The sequence below is a fragment of the Lutjanus erythropterus genome, chromosome 23 (genome assembly GCF_056507025.1).
Source record: "Lutjanus erythropterus isolate fLutEry1 chromosome 23, fLutEry1.hap2, whole genome shotgun sequence".
NCBI classification, from domain to species: domain Eukaryota; kingdom Metazoa; phylum Chordata; class Actinopteri; order Lutjaniformes; family Lutjanidae; genus Lutjanus; species Lutjanus erythropterus.
Window position 1 is genome coordinate 7,202,044 of NC_139339.1, and position 17,327 is coordinate 7,219,370.

The 17,327-nt window shown below is 40.8% G+C and overlaps 1 protein-coding gene across 2 annotated transcripts; it reads left to right on the forward strand.

The window, feature by feature from the left end:
• Positions 1 to 324: 324 nt before the first annotated feature.
• sepsecs (Sep (O-phosphoserine) tRNA:Sec (selenocysteine) tRNA synthase) lies at positions 325 to 14,842 on the forward strand. 2 transcript variants are annotated; one of them, XM_084712603.1, is made up of 12 exons: positions 325 to 448; positions 1,245 to 1,360; positions 1,440 to 1,594; positions 2,185 to 2,303; positions 4,467 to 4,625; positions 4,860 to 5,013; positions 5,921 to 6,023; positions 6,328 to 6,457; positions 8,165 to 8,256; positions 10,843 to 10,936; positions 11,646 to 11,736; positions 14,162 to 14,842. In XM_084712603.1, the coding sequence occupies exons 2-12, from the start codon at positions 1,247 to 1,249 to the stop codon at positions 14,412 to 14,414; spliced, it is 1,464 nt and encodes a 487-aa protein (XP_084568729.1). In that variant the 5' UTR covers positions 325 to 448; positions 1,245 to 1,246; the 3' UTR covers positions 14,415 to 14,842. The 2 variants fall into 2 exon arrangements, with proteins under 2 accessions (XP_084568729.1, XP_084568730.1); XM_084712604.1 differs by having other exon boundaries at positions 338 to 448; positions 1,229 to 1,360.
• The last annotated feature ends 2,485 nt before the right edge of the window (positions 14,843 to 17,327 follow it).

The window sequence follows — 17,327 nt, forward strand, 5'->3', positions numbered from 1 at the left end:
AATAATCAGGTTATTATACATAATTTCCCTCTTTTATCCTCCATTTTCACTCCAAATTTAATATAATTATCATTCTAATTTAGGCGAATGGCAGTATTTTTCAGATTTTAAAACCCAAAAAGATTTATGATAATTGCAAGCAAATACCACATGTTAAAACATGTGTTCTTCAAGTTTCAACATCAGAATCAGAAAACACGCAGCTGTCTGGATCGATATCAGGCTGCTGCGGTGAATTCCAAGCTCAATTACATGTTTAATGAAACCGCGGAAGTGTTGGTCACGTGATCAGCTCTCCCTGGTAACGTGACGTCGTGACGCAGCGTGCTCGCGGCTGCCCTGCCTCCATGCTGCTTCCTGCTCCTGCTGTCTGTGTCCCTGCCTGCTGACAGTTTAGAGGCGGTTTGACGGTTTCAGACACGGGGAGTCTCGCAGGAAAAGCTGTGAGGTAAGAACATTTACTAACCGCCATGTATATATTATCCCCGCTGAAGCTGCACGGTCTTGTTCTACGCGTGTAAACATTAGCTTAGCTTAGCAGAGCTGCTAGCAACCTTGCTGCCAACATAAATAAGGTGAGAGTTTAGCAAACTGAAGCCACTTTACAGCTAGCTAATTTATTAAAGCAACGTTTAACTTACTTCTGTGGTTGTTGAGTCGTGGTTTACAACTCAGTACATTTACTCAAGTGCTGTACTTCAGTGCAAATTCTAGGTACATGAGTATATTTTTTAAAAGCTACTTATACTCCATTATTTTGCGGATATTCAACTATTGTATGTCAAATGTTGTACTTTTTACTTATTTGACAGCATTGCTTACTGGATACTTAACAAATTAAGATGTTTGCACATGAAATATATGAAAATATACAATTACAACAGAAACAATAAAACAAAACAAAACTATTTAGACACATTTATTTTAATAACTGAGATGACAATAACACGAGTTAAAAATGAGCTCCACCTCAAGCAACTACAACACTAAAATCCCACTTTTCTGTTAATGCATTGCCTATAATAATCTAATGATATCATATAAAACAGTAAAACAGTCAGAGTTTATTTTTTACTACATAGAAAAAACACCATTACGAGCACATTCCTCCTTAAAATTTGTACCAGTCTTGTTCCTTATGACTGAGAAATAGAGCTTAACAAATGAACATGAATGAACCAGAAAAGTATTTTAGTTTGAAATATTGCTGGCTAATGTCAACATGAAGCTGTTTGTTTTGGCAGAGATGAACAGCGAAAACTTCAGCCTGAGTGAGAAGATAGTGTCACCCTCCTACATTCGACAGGGGAGCCAGGCGCGTCGCAGCCATGAGCAGCTCATCAGACACTTACTGGAGCAGGTAAAAGTCTGCAGGTGCCTTCGTCCTTCCACAAGTCACTGCGGAGTCATCCACTTGTCATGTTGTGTGTGCGTTGCAGGGTAAGTGTCCAGAGGAGGGATGGAGTGAGAGCACCATAGAGCTCTTCCTGAACGAGCTGGCTGTGATGGACAGCAACAATTTCCTCGGCAACTGTGGTGTCGGAGAGAGGGAAGGCCGGGTGGCATCCAGCCTTGTGGCGAGACGACATTACAGGTCTGACATTGACTATATAATGTTTGCAAAGAGTCACTCTACACAACATTAGAACCAGACCAATACTGGGGTTATGTATTAAGAGTTAGTAAAAAACCTTGAAAACAGTAGTTTGACCATTAAAAAAAATCAGAGCTCAAGGTCCTCTTACTTGTTATTTTAGCCAAAATAAACAGATTAATCTATAAAAAGGTAAAATTGCTCATACAGATATATTAGTATATTCAGCAATTTCTGTAAGTGCAAGTGACAAGATTTTGGTCTCATAAACATTTCTTCATTTAAAGTCCATATTTGAGCATGCTTTGGTTGCATACAGATAAACAATCTGTGTGTAAAGCAAAAGAGGTGGAGCGCATCGACTGAGATACAATCTCAGAACTCACTGTCTGTCATCTGACAAAGATTGGGCTTTTTTTTTTAGCTCCTTTTAATTCAGATGCATTTATGCTTGTTAAAAAATTCAGTCCTAAACTTTTGCCGATGGGTTCCAATGTTGAGTAACCAGTGGAATATCAGATTAGCATGCCTCATGAAGTTCAGGACTGTATTAAATGGTTCCTGTTGTGACGTTCAGCTGTTTTCTGTAGGTTGATCCACGGCATAGGTCGGTCAGGTGACATCGCTGCAATTCAGCCCAAAGCTGCAGGATCAAGTCTCCTTAACAAGCTGACCAACTCAGTTGTGTTGGACATCTTAAAGCTCTCAGGTATGTATATCCGGTGTTGGTCAGTAGCATCACTTTAAGTAACTTTGTTACTAGTTTAACTGCCTTTCTCAGTAGTGTGGTGGTAGCGTTGAAGTTTTCTAAATCGAATAGCTTCTCCATAGCGAAGGTCTTTTACTGATCAAGTAGTGCGTTAGTACTCACAAAGCTGTTTTTCCCAAGCATTTCTGAAGCTGAAGTCTGAAATAAAACTGCTGAGGATCAGTACACACCAACATACATGGACCTGCATATCACTTATCAGTCCCTGGGCTAATTTCTGCAGTGTCTCTGCTGCAGGGGAATATGGGGTCCTTCTTGATCCCCACGCTTGCAGTCGAGCACTTCAGTGCACGCTCACGTACTGTCAGGGAGTAAGCAGGTGTGTCCCACATTTTAAATATACCAACCAGAGGTTGCGCTAGACTTTTTCGGTGTCTGTCATTTTGACTGACAGGGTCATAAAAATCCCGTCATAATCTATTTTTACCCGTCACTTTAATTTTAAAAATGATAATGATTACATATTCAATAGCATTTACTTTTCATTCATTTTTAATTAATATTCAGTCCGAACAAGCTGAACAGAGAATCCACAGCGTACCTCTTTTATCAACACCATCATCGTTATTGGGCTTTTTGAAGAAACTTCAGCTGCTGACACTCAGCTGCTGTGACACTAGGTGCGTTTGAGATGATCCAGGCCTACGCAGAATTGATCAGCGGTGATCGCCGCATAGTGCATGCCGGTTAGATTTGTGTGCAACTTGATCCCGACTTGCACTGACGTCATGCACATGTGGGCAACGATAACCTCACGAGATTGAGGCGGCCGCAGTTTGTAGAGCCAGATGCCGCAGCTGCTCTCCACGGACTGCAAACACCTGGCTGTCACCTGATTGACAAACTGATTGGCTCCTAATTTTGACAACAAACATCACGTGTTGTATAAAATACTAATTTTCTGTGTAACTGTAATATTTAATGCTGGGCATATCAGTCTTCTGTTGTGCAATTAAGTTTTAATCTGTCAGCAGCAGATATTTAGTGTCTGATAATAATAAAGGTTATATATATATGATTTATCAAAAGAACAGTTTAGTGCTTTACAACGCAGATAAAAGAACAGATGTTACAAGCGTCAAAAGGAGGATCTCTTCTACTTTAACTTAAATCAACGATCAAGAACGCACTTTATTTCTTCAGCTATGATCATGATCTGCAGACTACAGGTAACCTACAGGTGATCTAACAGGATGTTCATATCTTCCTCTACTCTCTCGTAAGTCAACTGAAAACTGTCCGACTTGACTGCAGCTTTTTGTCTCCACCTCCTGCTGTGGCCGCCTGATCTCGTCTACTCTGCGAGGCGCAGTTCATCTCGAACGGACCTAATAGCTAATTAATATGCTCACTCGCCACCAAGTGGTCAGGCGTGTGAATTGCAACCTGTCAAAATGACAGATGACCTTCAGATTTTTCCGTCACCGTTTTAAAAAACCGGTCAATGACGGAAAATATTCGGTTAACGCGACCCCTGATACCAACACACACTACACTTAGCCCACGCTTCTCCTAAAGCCACACTTAGTCAGAGCTAAGTGTGCCTCAAAATTCACCAGACCAGATGTTGGCAGTTGATTCTTTTTGTTATCGATTAATTTGTCGAGCATTGTCTTGCCAGACTCCTGTTTTTTGTTCATAAAATGTCAGAAAAAATGGTAAAAAAAAGTTGGTCACTCCTCAGATGTCTTATTTTATCCACAACTTAAAGATATTCAGTTTAGAGGCCTCAAGAAACTTAAAAAATGAAAAGACTGATTGATTATCTAAATTGTTGATAGGCGATTAATTCAATAGTTGATAGCTAATTGAATAATCGGCTAACCCCTGCAGCTCTAGTTGGTGGTATTGTGCCTATAGACTGGTATGAGTATTGTAAAGTCTTAAGGAATCACTCCAGGATTATCATCAGGGTTTTTTTTTTCAAACTACCGAAAACTCCCTCAGTGCCACTGAACCCATAAAACAGTATTAGTTCTATTGACTGAAAGTAGTAGACTGAACTTAATGAACAAAAATCAGTGGAATGCCTTTTTAGTTCAGGTTTTTACTCGTACAAATAAAAATAAGCAACAACTATTCTGTGTTTCTTTTGGATAACAGGTGTCCGGAGTGTCGCCAGCTGCTTTGTAGTTCCCATGGCGACAGGAATGAGTTTAACTCTGTGCTTCCTGACACTTCGTCATCGGAGACCCAAGGCTCGCTACATCATTTGGCCTCGCATCGACCAGAAGTCCTGCTTCAAAGCCATGATCACAGCAGGTGATAATGACGTCGATATCCGTCGTCCTCTCACCCTGACATCCTGTTCACAGGCTGAGAGGTTGTGTTAGAAATATGGCAGAGGGATGCAGTTTTTGGGGGGAATTCTTCAGTCATAAATAGTTTCTTATATGCCAAAATTTAGAAATAGTTGAGTGAGTGTTAAGTAGAAACACACACAATTGCACCTGAGGGCTCTCTCTGTCTCTTGCTCATATCTGACTGTTTTTTCAGGCTTTGAACCGGTGGTGGTGGAGAACGTTCTGGAGGGCGATGAGTTGCGGACGGATTTGGAGGCAGTTGAGCGCAAGATTGAGGAGCTTGGAGCCGAGAACATCCTCTGTGTTCATTCAACAACGTCCTGTTTTGCCCCGCGGGTCCCTGACAGGTAAAGTAAGCTTTTATTAATCCCCTCAGACCTTTTTTATAGATACTAAGTGAGATTAAACAAGGCTTTGTTTATGTTTGAGTAGTGCCTAAAAGATTTTTATTTAGATATTGTTATTTTTGACACTAGATTTTGTGGTTATTATGGTAGAAACACTGCCATTTTTTTCCATTGTCGCCTCCAAAATCAACAAAATATGACACTCAGTAGCAACAGTTGCGAAACTTTGTGAAACTAATTTCAGGCAACAGCCAATAACACTGATAATGTGTCAGAAAGCCTGGCTGGTATTAACTTAACATCCACTTAAGGCTTAAGCCGTTACACTAACACAGTTATCCTGGTGTGGTGAACGCCTATGCAAGTCAGGCTTAAACAAGCTTGCATTGGAGCGTGCATGGAGAACGTAAGCAGCCCCGAACAGTTGATTGTCAAACGGAGGATACTATATCACAAAAAGAAGGGAAAATAAGTGTATTTATATAGCACCATTCAGACACAAGGTAATTCAGGCATTTAGAAAAATCTAAAAATTAAGAAATTGAAGTTGGAGGTGAAGGTGAAGGAAGGACAGAAGTATAGCTTTAAACACAGCAGAATGTCATGGTTTGGACTTGATTTAATGTTTTTTTTTCTTCAGAGCTTGAACAAAATGAGTTGATGAATAAGTAACTTCAAAACAACATTGTCAGATCTTCAATTATAAATGTCAGAATTTTTAACAACAGGTTTCACTGCTGTGTCAAATAACCTGTTGGCTTTCATCCTTGTAGATTCCTTGTAACTGTCAAGTTGCACAGACATCATTTTTCATGTAATTTGCAACTTGCAGCTAGTACCCTGAGAGTTTCACCGTGTAAATCCAGCCTAAGAATTACATGAAGTTGATAAATTATTTGTCTTGTAGGCTAGAGGAGCTGGCCGCTGTGTGTGCCAAATATAACATTCCCCACATTGTCAACAATGCATACGGAGTGCAGTCATCGAAATGCATGCACCTAATACAACAGGTAAAGTACCACTCATCATTTGTCTTTGTCTTCACCTGTACAATACTCGCATTGTTGGGTCTCTGGAAAAACATTATGCAGAGTCCGGTTTAGACCTGCTCTGTATGAAAAGTGCCCTGAGAAAACCTCTATCATGATTTGGCACCATAGAGAAAACAATAACTTGACTTGACATGCGGCAGTTTGAAGTGGGGCTCCGAGTGCAGACTTGATGATGTTGAAGCATCTTCGGTGTCATTATTTTTATTTGCTCACCGGTGACAGATATGTCATTCTGTTTGTTTTTTGGCCTGTCTTTCATCAGGGGGCCCGTGTTGGAAGAATCGATGCCTTTGTACAAAGCCTGGACAAGAACTTTATGGTTCCAGTAGGTGGCGCCATAATTGCAGGTTTTGATGAGTCCTTCATACAGGAAATCAGCAAAATGTACCCAGGTGAGTATTAACAGCTGTCTGACTGAGCTGTGTAAAGGAAGTAGAGAATACAAGATAAGTGGATGTATTGATAACTTCTTCATTTCCAGGTCTGGAGTATGGAAAGTAGAGATTATGGAAAAATATTGGTGTATCCGAACTGTTCCTCCTATTTTCTTTTTTTTTAAATATAAAATGAAGGATCTCTAAAATAAATTTATCATCCATTTTTCATGGAGCAGGCACCCAGAGCAGCCAAAATGTTTACCTCTGCGCGACAGGCCGCAGTGAGCCTGATGTTATTAAAAGCAAGGCAAAAGAACAGCGTGTGACTGAAGGCACACGACACAGAGCTGCCTGTACGTCACAGCCTGCTGAACACCCAAATCAAGACATGCACGACCAAATTAGTTTGAAAGAATATGCAGCCGTATCTTTGAACTGCGTGTTTCATAGCATCACAAATAACACAATATTAAGCTTGTCTGAATGTTAATGAGTTATGCAGTTTGCAGTTATCAGAAAAGTTAACATCGTTGTAATATGAGGAAACCAAAAGTTTATGTTGTTTCCATGGACACAATGACTTAACATGGCTGTGCAGACAGACAGACTGCAAAGAGACTAAAAGTTTTTTTGGGGGATAATATGAGTGTAGGTAGCACTGGTTAGTTTGCTTTCTTTTGGAGAAGTTTGACAGCGAAACATTGTCCAGCTTTTAACATAGGAGTGTGCACTGAACGGCCACAACGCAAGTTTTCTGAGGGCCGGTCTGACAATCCCAAATATAAAGCCGTGGTTGGAATCCAAATGAGAAAAGAAAGCTAGATGCAAACTTAGTGTAAAATCTTTCGATATCTCCAGCATGGGGGAGGGTAGTGGTACCCTCAGCTACAAGTTTCTGCCAGTTATTTGGCAAAATGACAGCATACGCAGTCAGAATGTAACAGACATCCACAAAGTTGGATTTCTCCTGTGTCTGACAAGGTAAAATGATTGATTTCGCCAAAGGAATTTGGTTGAAATGGAAAGAGAGACGTTTGGCTTACATAATGGCAGATTCCCGTTTGATAAGACTGTCTGATGGCAAAGTAAAGCGCCGTAAATATTCTAAATATAGCATAGAATTTAATTGTTTATTTATTTATTTTTGTTTTTTGGGGGGTGGACCTTGTTTAAGTTGCTGAGATACCTTTTATTGCTGACGCTGTCCACAGCAATACATTGCTTAGCTTCCTCTGTGATGGTACTCCTCTCTCTACCTCTGGCGTGCTGACCGCCACCTACTGCAGCTAATAACACTCAATCATTTCAGGTGGAGTTGTACAGTATGAGTTACTTATCCAGTGTCTTGCTATCCCTTTAAATTGAAAACCATCTGATCAAGAATACATAAACAAGAATCTGACCAAGCGTTCCACGCCAGCTTTTGGATACTTGACAGTTTTTGATACTCAGTGTTTCTCACCGTCAGTATTGAGATTTGATACTCAGCTCCTAGCCTTCGTGCACGTCTATACAGTTTCGGTTTTCTTTCACTTCTGAGCGGGACTCATACAAACAGTGAGAGAAAACTGAGCTGGCCTGTCATAAACACGCATGAGATGCTTCACCTTTACCGCCACTGATGCCCAGACGTATTATACCTATAATTAGTTTTGCAGACAGGACACTCTGTCTAGCGTTATAGCTGCTTCACAAAGTCACTTCTTGGCCTTCTCTGTCCAGGTCGAGCGTCGGCCTCGCCCTCCCTTGACGTCCTCATTACCCTTCTCACTCTGGGAGCCAACGGCTACAAGAAACTCCTGTCAGAAAGAAAGGTGAGAGCATGCACACACCACCGTCACATATGAGTATAAAAGAGTATAAAAACACTGCAGCAATGTCGTTATGAATGTGTTTCTATGCGTGCTGTGTCAACATCTTTTCCCTGAAGATGAAAAAAAAAGCACAGCTTACATAAGTTGTCTTGAATTGCAGCGGATCACATGTTCTGGCTGTGTGTGTTCGGCTCTGTGCTCACCTGCATTCTGACTGAGGGGTGAGACTCGAGCGAGCAGTGAGCTTCATAGAGGGAGGAGTATGCTATAGCAAGATAAAATTGATCCAGAAGTTTCAGAACACATCCCCTGGTGGCTCGCTGCTTTAAAGCAGAGTTGCTCACAATGCAGCATCCCCCCTCTTCAAATGGTCGGCACTGCAGCATTCTCACACCTCACAAATGCTGTTCCATAAGTGTACTGTACTTGTACTGGACTATATCTGTTTGTGATGATGCTCAGGAAGATTCAGAAATAACTGACTCTGTTTTTTAAATCTTCAAAAGCTGGGCGCAGTGGTAATTTTGACAGCACATTTTGATTTAGTTTTAGTTTAATGCCATTTAGATTAGAGCTGCAAAGATTAGTGGTCAACTATTGAATTAATCACCAACTATTTTATCCTATTTTATTTCTTATTTTGTTCTATTATAATTAGGAATCATTTGGAGTAATTTTGTAAGAATGTCCACACTTCAGCTTCTTAAATGTGAATATTTTATGGTTTCTTTACTCCTCTCTGACTGTGAACTAAAAACAAGACATTTGAGATTTGAGATTAAATAAATGCAGCCATCCATGACCTATGAATCTGCAAAAAAATTGGCATGAATTGTCTTTTGCAATTAATATTTAACTCATGTATGTACAACTGTAAACAAAACACTGCGACAGTCAGTGGCCGTCTGTGGAATAGTCTGTGTTTGTCTGGTACGTCTGCTGTCCTCTGCAGTTGTTGTTTTCAGGTAAGACAAAAGTAACAAGCCCATTTAAATCTGTGAAGTTCATGCATCTGCCTGTGTATTTCTCCCAATTGTTGACATTTCTGCACAGATTATAAGACATGCAAGTTGACTTCCTGGATAGATAAGTGCAATCCGACTGTGTGCGTCTAAAATCCCTACCACACAAAGATATTGGATCTCTCCCCAACTCGACCCTCCCTGACATTTTCATCTTCTTTTCATTTGTTGGCGCAAGCATTAAAAGATTTCGTCATAGTTTTTTGCTGCATAAATTTTTTATTTAGTTATCATCTCGTTTTTGTCAGTGAAAAATTGTCCTTGATGAAAATAATTAGTCAACGAAATTACCACTGGCTGGACGAGGACATTTTTCAGAAAGGACCTCGGATGGATGAATTTTCTTCCATGCCCTATTAGTAAAATCCTTGATTAATCACAACCCCTAACACAATACCGCAAATTCCATTAGCATGAAACTGACTCCATAGCAGAAATATACATCTAGGAAATACCTCTGGCCTTCTTGCATGACCCGACGCCATCAAAACTTATTGATTTCTCCTGGTCCACACCATGCATAATTTATATACAGGACCAGTTTTCCATATTGTCTGCAGAACTGAGTGATTTTCCTCACATCCCCGCAGGGGTTTAAAAGCTTTAAATAATTCAGATGTTTCATCTGTTGAGATTCATTTACAGCCTCACGTAACCATTTTAGAAAATGTCTAGATACTGTAAAAGAGTCATCAGATGCGTGTTTTCTTGGTAAGGATGGGGTTTAGTCATCACACACACACACTTATTGTCTGCAGAGTCGTTGCTGTGCACTCTTTCCACCACTTGCGCCCCTCCTCTCCAGGGATGATCAAGTCATCCATTGTTATTAGAGAACAAGGGACACTTAGAGACACTTGACATCATCGAAAGGCTGTTTGTGTTTGACTCATGACAGAGAAAATATTTTCCTTCTTGATGCTTTCAAATTAGGAACGTATGAGTCAGCAGAGTGCGCTCACACACACATACACTGTTGCAGAGAGCAGATCTTTTAATGTGCGATGCTTCACTGGGGAATCTGGCGCCAGTAGCCAGCAACGAAAACACTGCAATTTGTTGTTGTGCAGCTTCCCCACCTGGCCTGGGCTCATAACATCTGTGTCCAGAGCTTTGTCGCCTTTCAGTCTTCCACACACACAACTAGGAACTAAACACACTTTGTCAGCATATCTTAAACATTTGGACGTTAAAATCACGTGATAAAAGCATGCGTTTCCACCACTCCTGCCTCTCTTAATTGATCCCAGAGGTGGATGTGTGACGTAGGTTTCCAGAGATGGAGACAGAGTCCACAGAGTGGACACATTGCTTGAGCTAAAGCTTGGAGGGAAACGCATGCAGGAGAAAGAGTAAACAGGGGAAGCGGGAGGGGTTTGGATATGAACCGGCCTGCCTGTGGATAGATTTGCTTGATTAGCAATAAACCAAAGGCTGCTGCTGCTGCTGCTAAAATAAGGCTGTGGCAGAGCATTGTGTTACTATTTATAGTTCTTTCGTATGGCCCCTGCTCCGTCTAGATCTGTCTCTCCATGCCTCTTCTCTGTGTCTGCATGTCCTGCAGGAGATTTATTTGCTCTTGGCTCAGGAGCTGAAGAGTCTGGCCTCTGCACACGGGGAGAGATTGCTCCACACCCCACATAACCCCATTTCACTGGGTAAGCTCAGTGTACTGCTTACAGACTTTGTTGTCCATATATTTAGATTTATTTTAAGGGGAATAAGTGGTGAAAGCTACATTTCTCACTCTGTGTCGGTCTTTAAACAAATATTTAAAGTACTTATTGATATTCACTGTGTTACCTACAGTAGATGGTGTTCGTCATGAGCCCACTTTGGAGAAGCAGAGAGGAGCACCAGCACAGGAGCTAACCAATATACTGCTGTGGACAGGGTCAGCAGCACAACGTATTTTAGCCTCTTAAAAAATGTCCAGCTCACAAAAACTGATAATACTGTAAGTGTATGCTACACAGATCTGCTGCTATGAATATGCACGTCACATGCCGTGTGTAGGGCACCAAATGGTGGAGCGAGCACCAAAACAATTGGGAAGTATTAGCTTATAAAAAACCAAAGCCTAATATAATATTTACTTAATAATTATGTGGTGTATCAGTTCAGAGCACAGTAATCAAACATGGTTATTATATTCTTGGTGGACATTTTTAAAGAGGCTAAAATACGTTGTGCTGCTGACCTTGTCCACAGCAGTACATTGCTTAGCTTCTGTGCTGGTGCTCAGCTTCTCCAAAGTCGAACTGTGTCGACCAGCATCTGCTCTAAATAAGCGAAACTGTCCCTTAAATCTTGTGTATTTTATCTAACATCTAACTGCATGTTGGGTGTGGCACCTTTCTCCTCCAGCTATGTCCTTGGAAGGTCTCCAGGCCGAGAGCGACAAGGCAGTGACTCATTTGGGCTCCATGTTGTTCACCCGGCAAGTGTCAGGAGCCAGGTATGAACTTTGAACAGGCGTGGCCACGGTCTAGCCTGGAAATGGCAATGTGACGAGAGAAAGGATTGCATGGAAGTATTTGTTTATGTCAAAAACATTTGTCTGCGTCCCCTTCCATGTCCTCATAAACGAGGAGGATGAGCTGTGTGTTGCCAAACAAAAAGGCCAGTGGAAATCAGCAATCAGCCAGATGGATCTGCTGTACACGGTGGAGCGGAGGCCACTTTAGTTGATTAGACTGCCCGTCTTTCAGGGGCCGCCTTCTGATTTAACAGCATGTTTCCATTACAATCCGGAGGGCGATGTCTCCACAGTGGGCACACAAACTGTGACGCAGCTTTGACAGCCTCGCTCCCACTGGTGGTGTGTTTTTTTTTTTCTTAGCGGTAGGGAGGAGGATTTCTCAATTCTTCATTGTATCCTTCTGCCTCAGTCACTCACAACTGCCAAAGTACAGCATTTCAAGTTGGGCGGCTGCTTTTGTTTTCCTGTTTTTCCCTTCAGTAGTTTTTGACCAAGCATGGGAGCCCATCTAAATATTTTAAATATCACTGAATGAATGATTTATTTGGACCATTCTGTCATGCTTGTTTTTTTGTTGTTGTTGTTCAGATTTTAATGCCTTGCATTTTAAAAAGCACGAAGTAAATGCACATCACACTTCCTTCTTTTCTTTCAAGTGAACATTTCTCCCACGGTCACAGTGCAGAGCATCCTCAAATCTTCTGTCCTTGTATCTCTCTCTGCATACTCAGTGAAATGCATTGACTTCTAAGGTTTGTGCTCCAGTGACACATTAATCTCTATAATTTATAGCAGTGTAGGATACATGTTTAATAGATGAAGTGTTTTCAGTGGTAACCATGAATACTGTGCAAGGCAGCCGCCTTTTTTTTTCCCACATCACCAATGAGCTATTCTCTATAATCAGCAAAAGAGATGAAAAGAAACCTACATCTTATTACAATGCATTTCTCCTCCATAATGGTCTCTCATACACACAGTCCTAATAAGTAGCCAGTAATTGATTTCACATAAAAGTGAGTCTAAACTGTGCTGACAGTGGTGAAACCCTGCCACATTTCAGAGGCATACATATTGCTTACAGTATTGCAGAGTTTGGCACTTTGAAACCAGCAACAGCTCCAAAGTTTAGCAGTTTCTCGCTTCAGATATCAAATGTCAGTATCTACCTGTGCAGCGCTGCCTCATGTCTCTCATTCCTGCTTTCCAAAAACGATCGGTTTTGTAAAGGATTGGGCTGCCCCTTGAAAGCTGAAGGTTTGAATCGTCAGTTGACTGAGATTCTTCCAGTCAAGTAGTCATTTTTTCCCCTTTGTCATTCAGTGTAGGATAAAACTGATAGAAGCTTATGAAAATGTGCAAGAAAAACATTTCAGTGAGGAATTACAAATAAGGGGAATCATAAATATATTTTCTGCATCCTGATGAGAGAAGGTGAAACGAGTAATTGGTAAACATGTTTCAGCTCATGCTTTTTGTACACAGCAATGCAACAGCATGAAAGGCTCTAATTTTTATGAACCGAGTCTCTAACTCACCTCAAAACACAAAACTAACTATGATAGAAGCAGAGAAGAGTGATAGAAGTGGAGCACAGGTGACACGTCGCAGCCACCAGCACATGTACAGAGCAAGTGATGCTTACTTGTGCTTATTTTTGCCACTGACAGACTCAGATTGTTATTGTAAGTGTGATATGATTTGCAGTATATTTACATCATGGTGTGATTTTTTTGTGGGGATTTACACCAAACAAAGATGTTTTCTTAAGTGTGCAGATTCTGATGTGTGAACCAAGACATGTAATGTAATGTAAAATTGTATTTTGACACACATTTCGCCCTCAACAAATACAGCACCTGAGATTGGGTCAGAAGGCCATATTGTCATTTGATAGAATTTCAATTAATCGTTCAGCTGTACCGCCCAGCACCAAGCAGCTGACGGACCGAGCTAGCGGCAAGCCGGTGAACATATTGGAGCATTTAGCAGCTAAAGAGACAGACATTTCCCCCCAAGAGTATATACATTTGAATTTTCTGTATAAGTGAGAAAGAATCATCTATGAAAGAAAATCTTGTAAGTACTGTTTTAAAGTTTTCCACAACTATGAGAGTAGACAGTTGCAGAGGCACAGAGGTGTGGGCTGTGGGTTTCCTTCTCTAAAAACAAAATAATTGAACATTGTTAATTAGAATATTGTTTGCAAATGCTAAATTTTTACAATGTTACTTGGAGTTAGTAGTCTCCATCAAATCAAACTATTTTGTTAAAATATTTGTTTTTTTGTCAGGTGAATAGCTTTAGCCAGATCATAGTTAATAAATACGATAATAAATTCAAGTTGTTTCCCAGCGTCTTAAATAATCATCACTGCTCTACATTATCCTTGTTTTTCCAGGGTCATACCACTTGGCAAGGAGCAGACCATTAGCGGACACACGTTCCGCGGGTTCATGTCGCACTCGGAGGCATACCCGTGTCCTTACCTCAACGCTGCCTCGGCTGTGGGCATCACTCACGAAGACGTGGCGCTGTGCATCAAGAGGCTTGACAAGTGCCTGAAGACCCTGAAGAAAGAGGCGAATGCAGCGAACGGTAGTTCCCCATCGTGTCAGGAGGACTCTACCGGAGAATCGACTGAGCAGAAATAAAAACATTTTAACAGGCGAAGAAGACAAAATGATTTCTACTTAGTTTGAGCCCTTTGCTGCCTGCACTTACTTCGTACCTGATTTGAACTGTGTGCGTGCTTTGAATGGCACTTGCTGATGGATTATCAATCAGGGTATTGACTTGAACCCTGCAGCAACAACTAATGATGAAACTGTGTGTTCATTAGAGCTGCAATGATTGATTGATCGAGAAAGAAAATTAGATACCAATTATTTTGATAAACACGTTTTAATTTCAGTCATTTTTCAAGCATAAATGTCAAACATTTAATGGTTCCAGCTATTTAAATGTAAGGTTTTGCTGCTTTTCTTTGTTGTTTGTGATGGTAAATGAAGAGTCTTTGGGTTTTGGACTGTTGGTAGGACAAAAGAAGCAATTTAAATACGTTGCTTTGGGTTCTGGGAAATTGTGATGAGCATTTTTCACAATTCTTTGACATTTTAGTGAGTAAACTAATGAAAATAGTCATTAGTTGCAGTCCTAGTCTTCATCACAAACAAAAATAACACAAACTGAGGTCACTGTTTAATTCCGTCCCCTGTGAAGGTGGGCTGATTAGATATCAAAAGGACACAAGCTGCATAAAAATGTTTGTTGGGAGCATAGAGTTGTTTCCCTGATCTTAAGTTACACCAAAGTGTCAACGAAGACTGTTGCATATTTGTCTGTATATATTGATAAATAGATTATGGATCCGTTGTGTACAATCACCTTTACTTGTGCAATTTTTCCTCTCCAAAGCCATCTAAAGCCTCTGCAGTGCCGTTTTTGAATGTAATGGTCTATAAATTACTGAGTCTTTCAGTCTGAAAACAATGCAGAAATTCTGTTATGGGACTACATTAAGATCTTCCACTCGCTGCTGTGCGAAGCGATATAGCTTTATAATGTAATATGTTGTGCCATGTCTTGTCTGTCTGCTGTGTGTGTTGTAATGTGATACAAATGCCGTTGAGCCATTATCTCCATTTGAACCCTGTGTATTGAACTCGCTCATTGACTTTCAGGCTCTGGGGCAGATAATCGGTCAAGTACAAACATAGATCACGCCTGTTTTTGGTAAAGGAAGTGATGTTTACTGATCTGATCGGTCTCAGTAAGAACCTGCATTGCATGTAATAGTACTTTTTTGAAGAAAACATATGTTTATTAATTTTTCCAGAGCAAAACAACATAAAACACTGTCAGGTGCAACTCCCCATCAAGAAGTTTCTCAGTTAGAGCAATAAATATCTTGTCTTTCTACTGTACTAGAAAAGGATTTGCAAATGGAGTTGTGTTTATATTACAGATGCTTCCACTCTTAAAGAACATTAATGATTTAAGATATGTAGTTCACTGTTATACTGAGTTTTACTGTAACACAGTGTAGGATGAATTTGAATTTCAGCCAGAACTTCACCCAGGGGATTTGATCTTTAATCACACAAGTCTTCTCCTCCATGTTTGCACATTTCACACGTCTTTTGTCTTATTCTCTCTGCTCTCCGGTCTTAGTCATTAGGACGCAGAGCTGGTAGTGCCCTGAGGCATAAAAATAGACTCCTACTAAAGCCTCACTGACTGATGACTAATCTATATTTCGATACTGCGCTGTCCACGTTCTTCCTGTACCCTCCCCTTCATCTGCTGTGGGTTATCAAGGTTGATTGCTTGCTGAAAAGCATGTGAAGTGCCGTCGCATGTTATGGAGTTCGAACGCTCATGTATTGATCAGAACTGGGACTTCCAGCTGTGGCTGTTGCTGGGACCAGGTGTGCTTGGGCGTAGCACCGTACAGTCAGCACGTGTTGTTTTTCCAGCTGCTATTTAGTAATGTAGGTCTGAAGAGCAGACCCAGTCCACCCAGCCGTGTTTGAAAGTGGGCTGGAGTCAGACAGATAAGGGTGCTGTATCAGCACACTTTCACTGTTCCCAAGCTGAACTGAAACATTAACAAAATACAGTGGAAAAACACTGCAGTGTGACAGTGTTGTACAGTGCAGCACTATGAAAAGCAGAAGGTGGCATTATTTTGTTCTGTCTCTTTTGTGGCGACCAGTGTGGCACCTCATCAGCTTTGATCAGAATTAAGAATTAATCAACTGTTGGTGTTTCTAAGTGTAACGGTACATTTTGGTTTACGTGAACAAAGCTGACTGCCTGTCGATATGCAGAACTGTTGAGCAATTTTTTTCCTGTACATAGAGGACTCTAAATCCAGAGTTTTGTTCTCTCGGTTCCTACTTTGCTAGGTTTCCCCATCTTTTGCTGCTGTTACAGAGATGCTGTAGAGATCCAAGTATCAGACCGGCTTTCTTGCACTCGCCAGTTTTAAAGGACCCCACTCTATTGATCACGTCTGCTGCAGTGTGTAAATCAGAAAAGGGCTACCGCTGAGAAAACTTGAACAGGACATCTCAGTGTTTTCACAAAATCCAGTTATCAGTATGATCGTGTCAAGGAAACGGCTCAAACAAGAGCCTTTTCCAGCAAATTACCTCTGCTTCTTCTTCTTCTATTCAACATTCGTGGAACTTTGGAGCTATCTTGTGAACCAGACTACCTTTCCACCAGTTTTGAGTGTCAAAAGTGAGTTTCAAGGACGTTTCATCAATGGAAGGCATTGCACAATGTACAACGCCCTATAGAATATGACACGCTGACTTTGGTTTGCTCTTCCTTTCTTGTAACTTTCTTTTCGGGTTCCAAACAAATGCGAACCAACCATGACACCACCCATTGTTTGTGTTTGTGGACGATTGTTTCAAGTCTTTAGTTTGGTTTTATCATGTATTTTACTCTAAATAAAATTGAATGAGAATAAGAATATCATGTTGTATTGAAGACTTAAAACCAGCGATTGAGACCATAAACCTCACTTGGAAACTGGCAAGGTGGTAAATCATGAA

Excerpts from the sequence above, each read along its gene's own strand:
- sepsecs (XM_084712603.1), top strand. The coding sequence starts at position 1,247 with ATGAACAGCGAAAACTTCAGCCTGAGTGAGAAGATAGTGTCACCCTCC. Across the intron at positions 2,304-4,466 it reads GGACATCTTAAAGCTCTCAG|GTGTCCGGAGTGTCGCCAGC; the intron begins GTATGTATATCC and ends TTTGGATAACAG. Across the intron at positions 8,257-10,842 it reads AACTCCTGTCAGAAAGAAAG|GAGATTTATTTGCTCTTGGC; the intron begins GTGAGAGCATGC and ends CATGTCCTGCAG.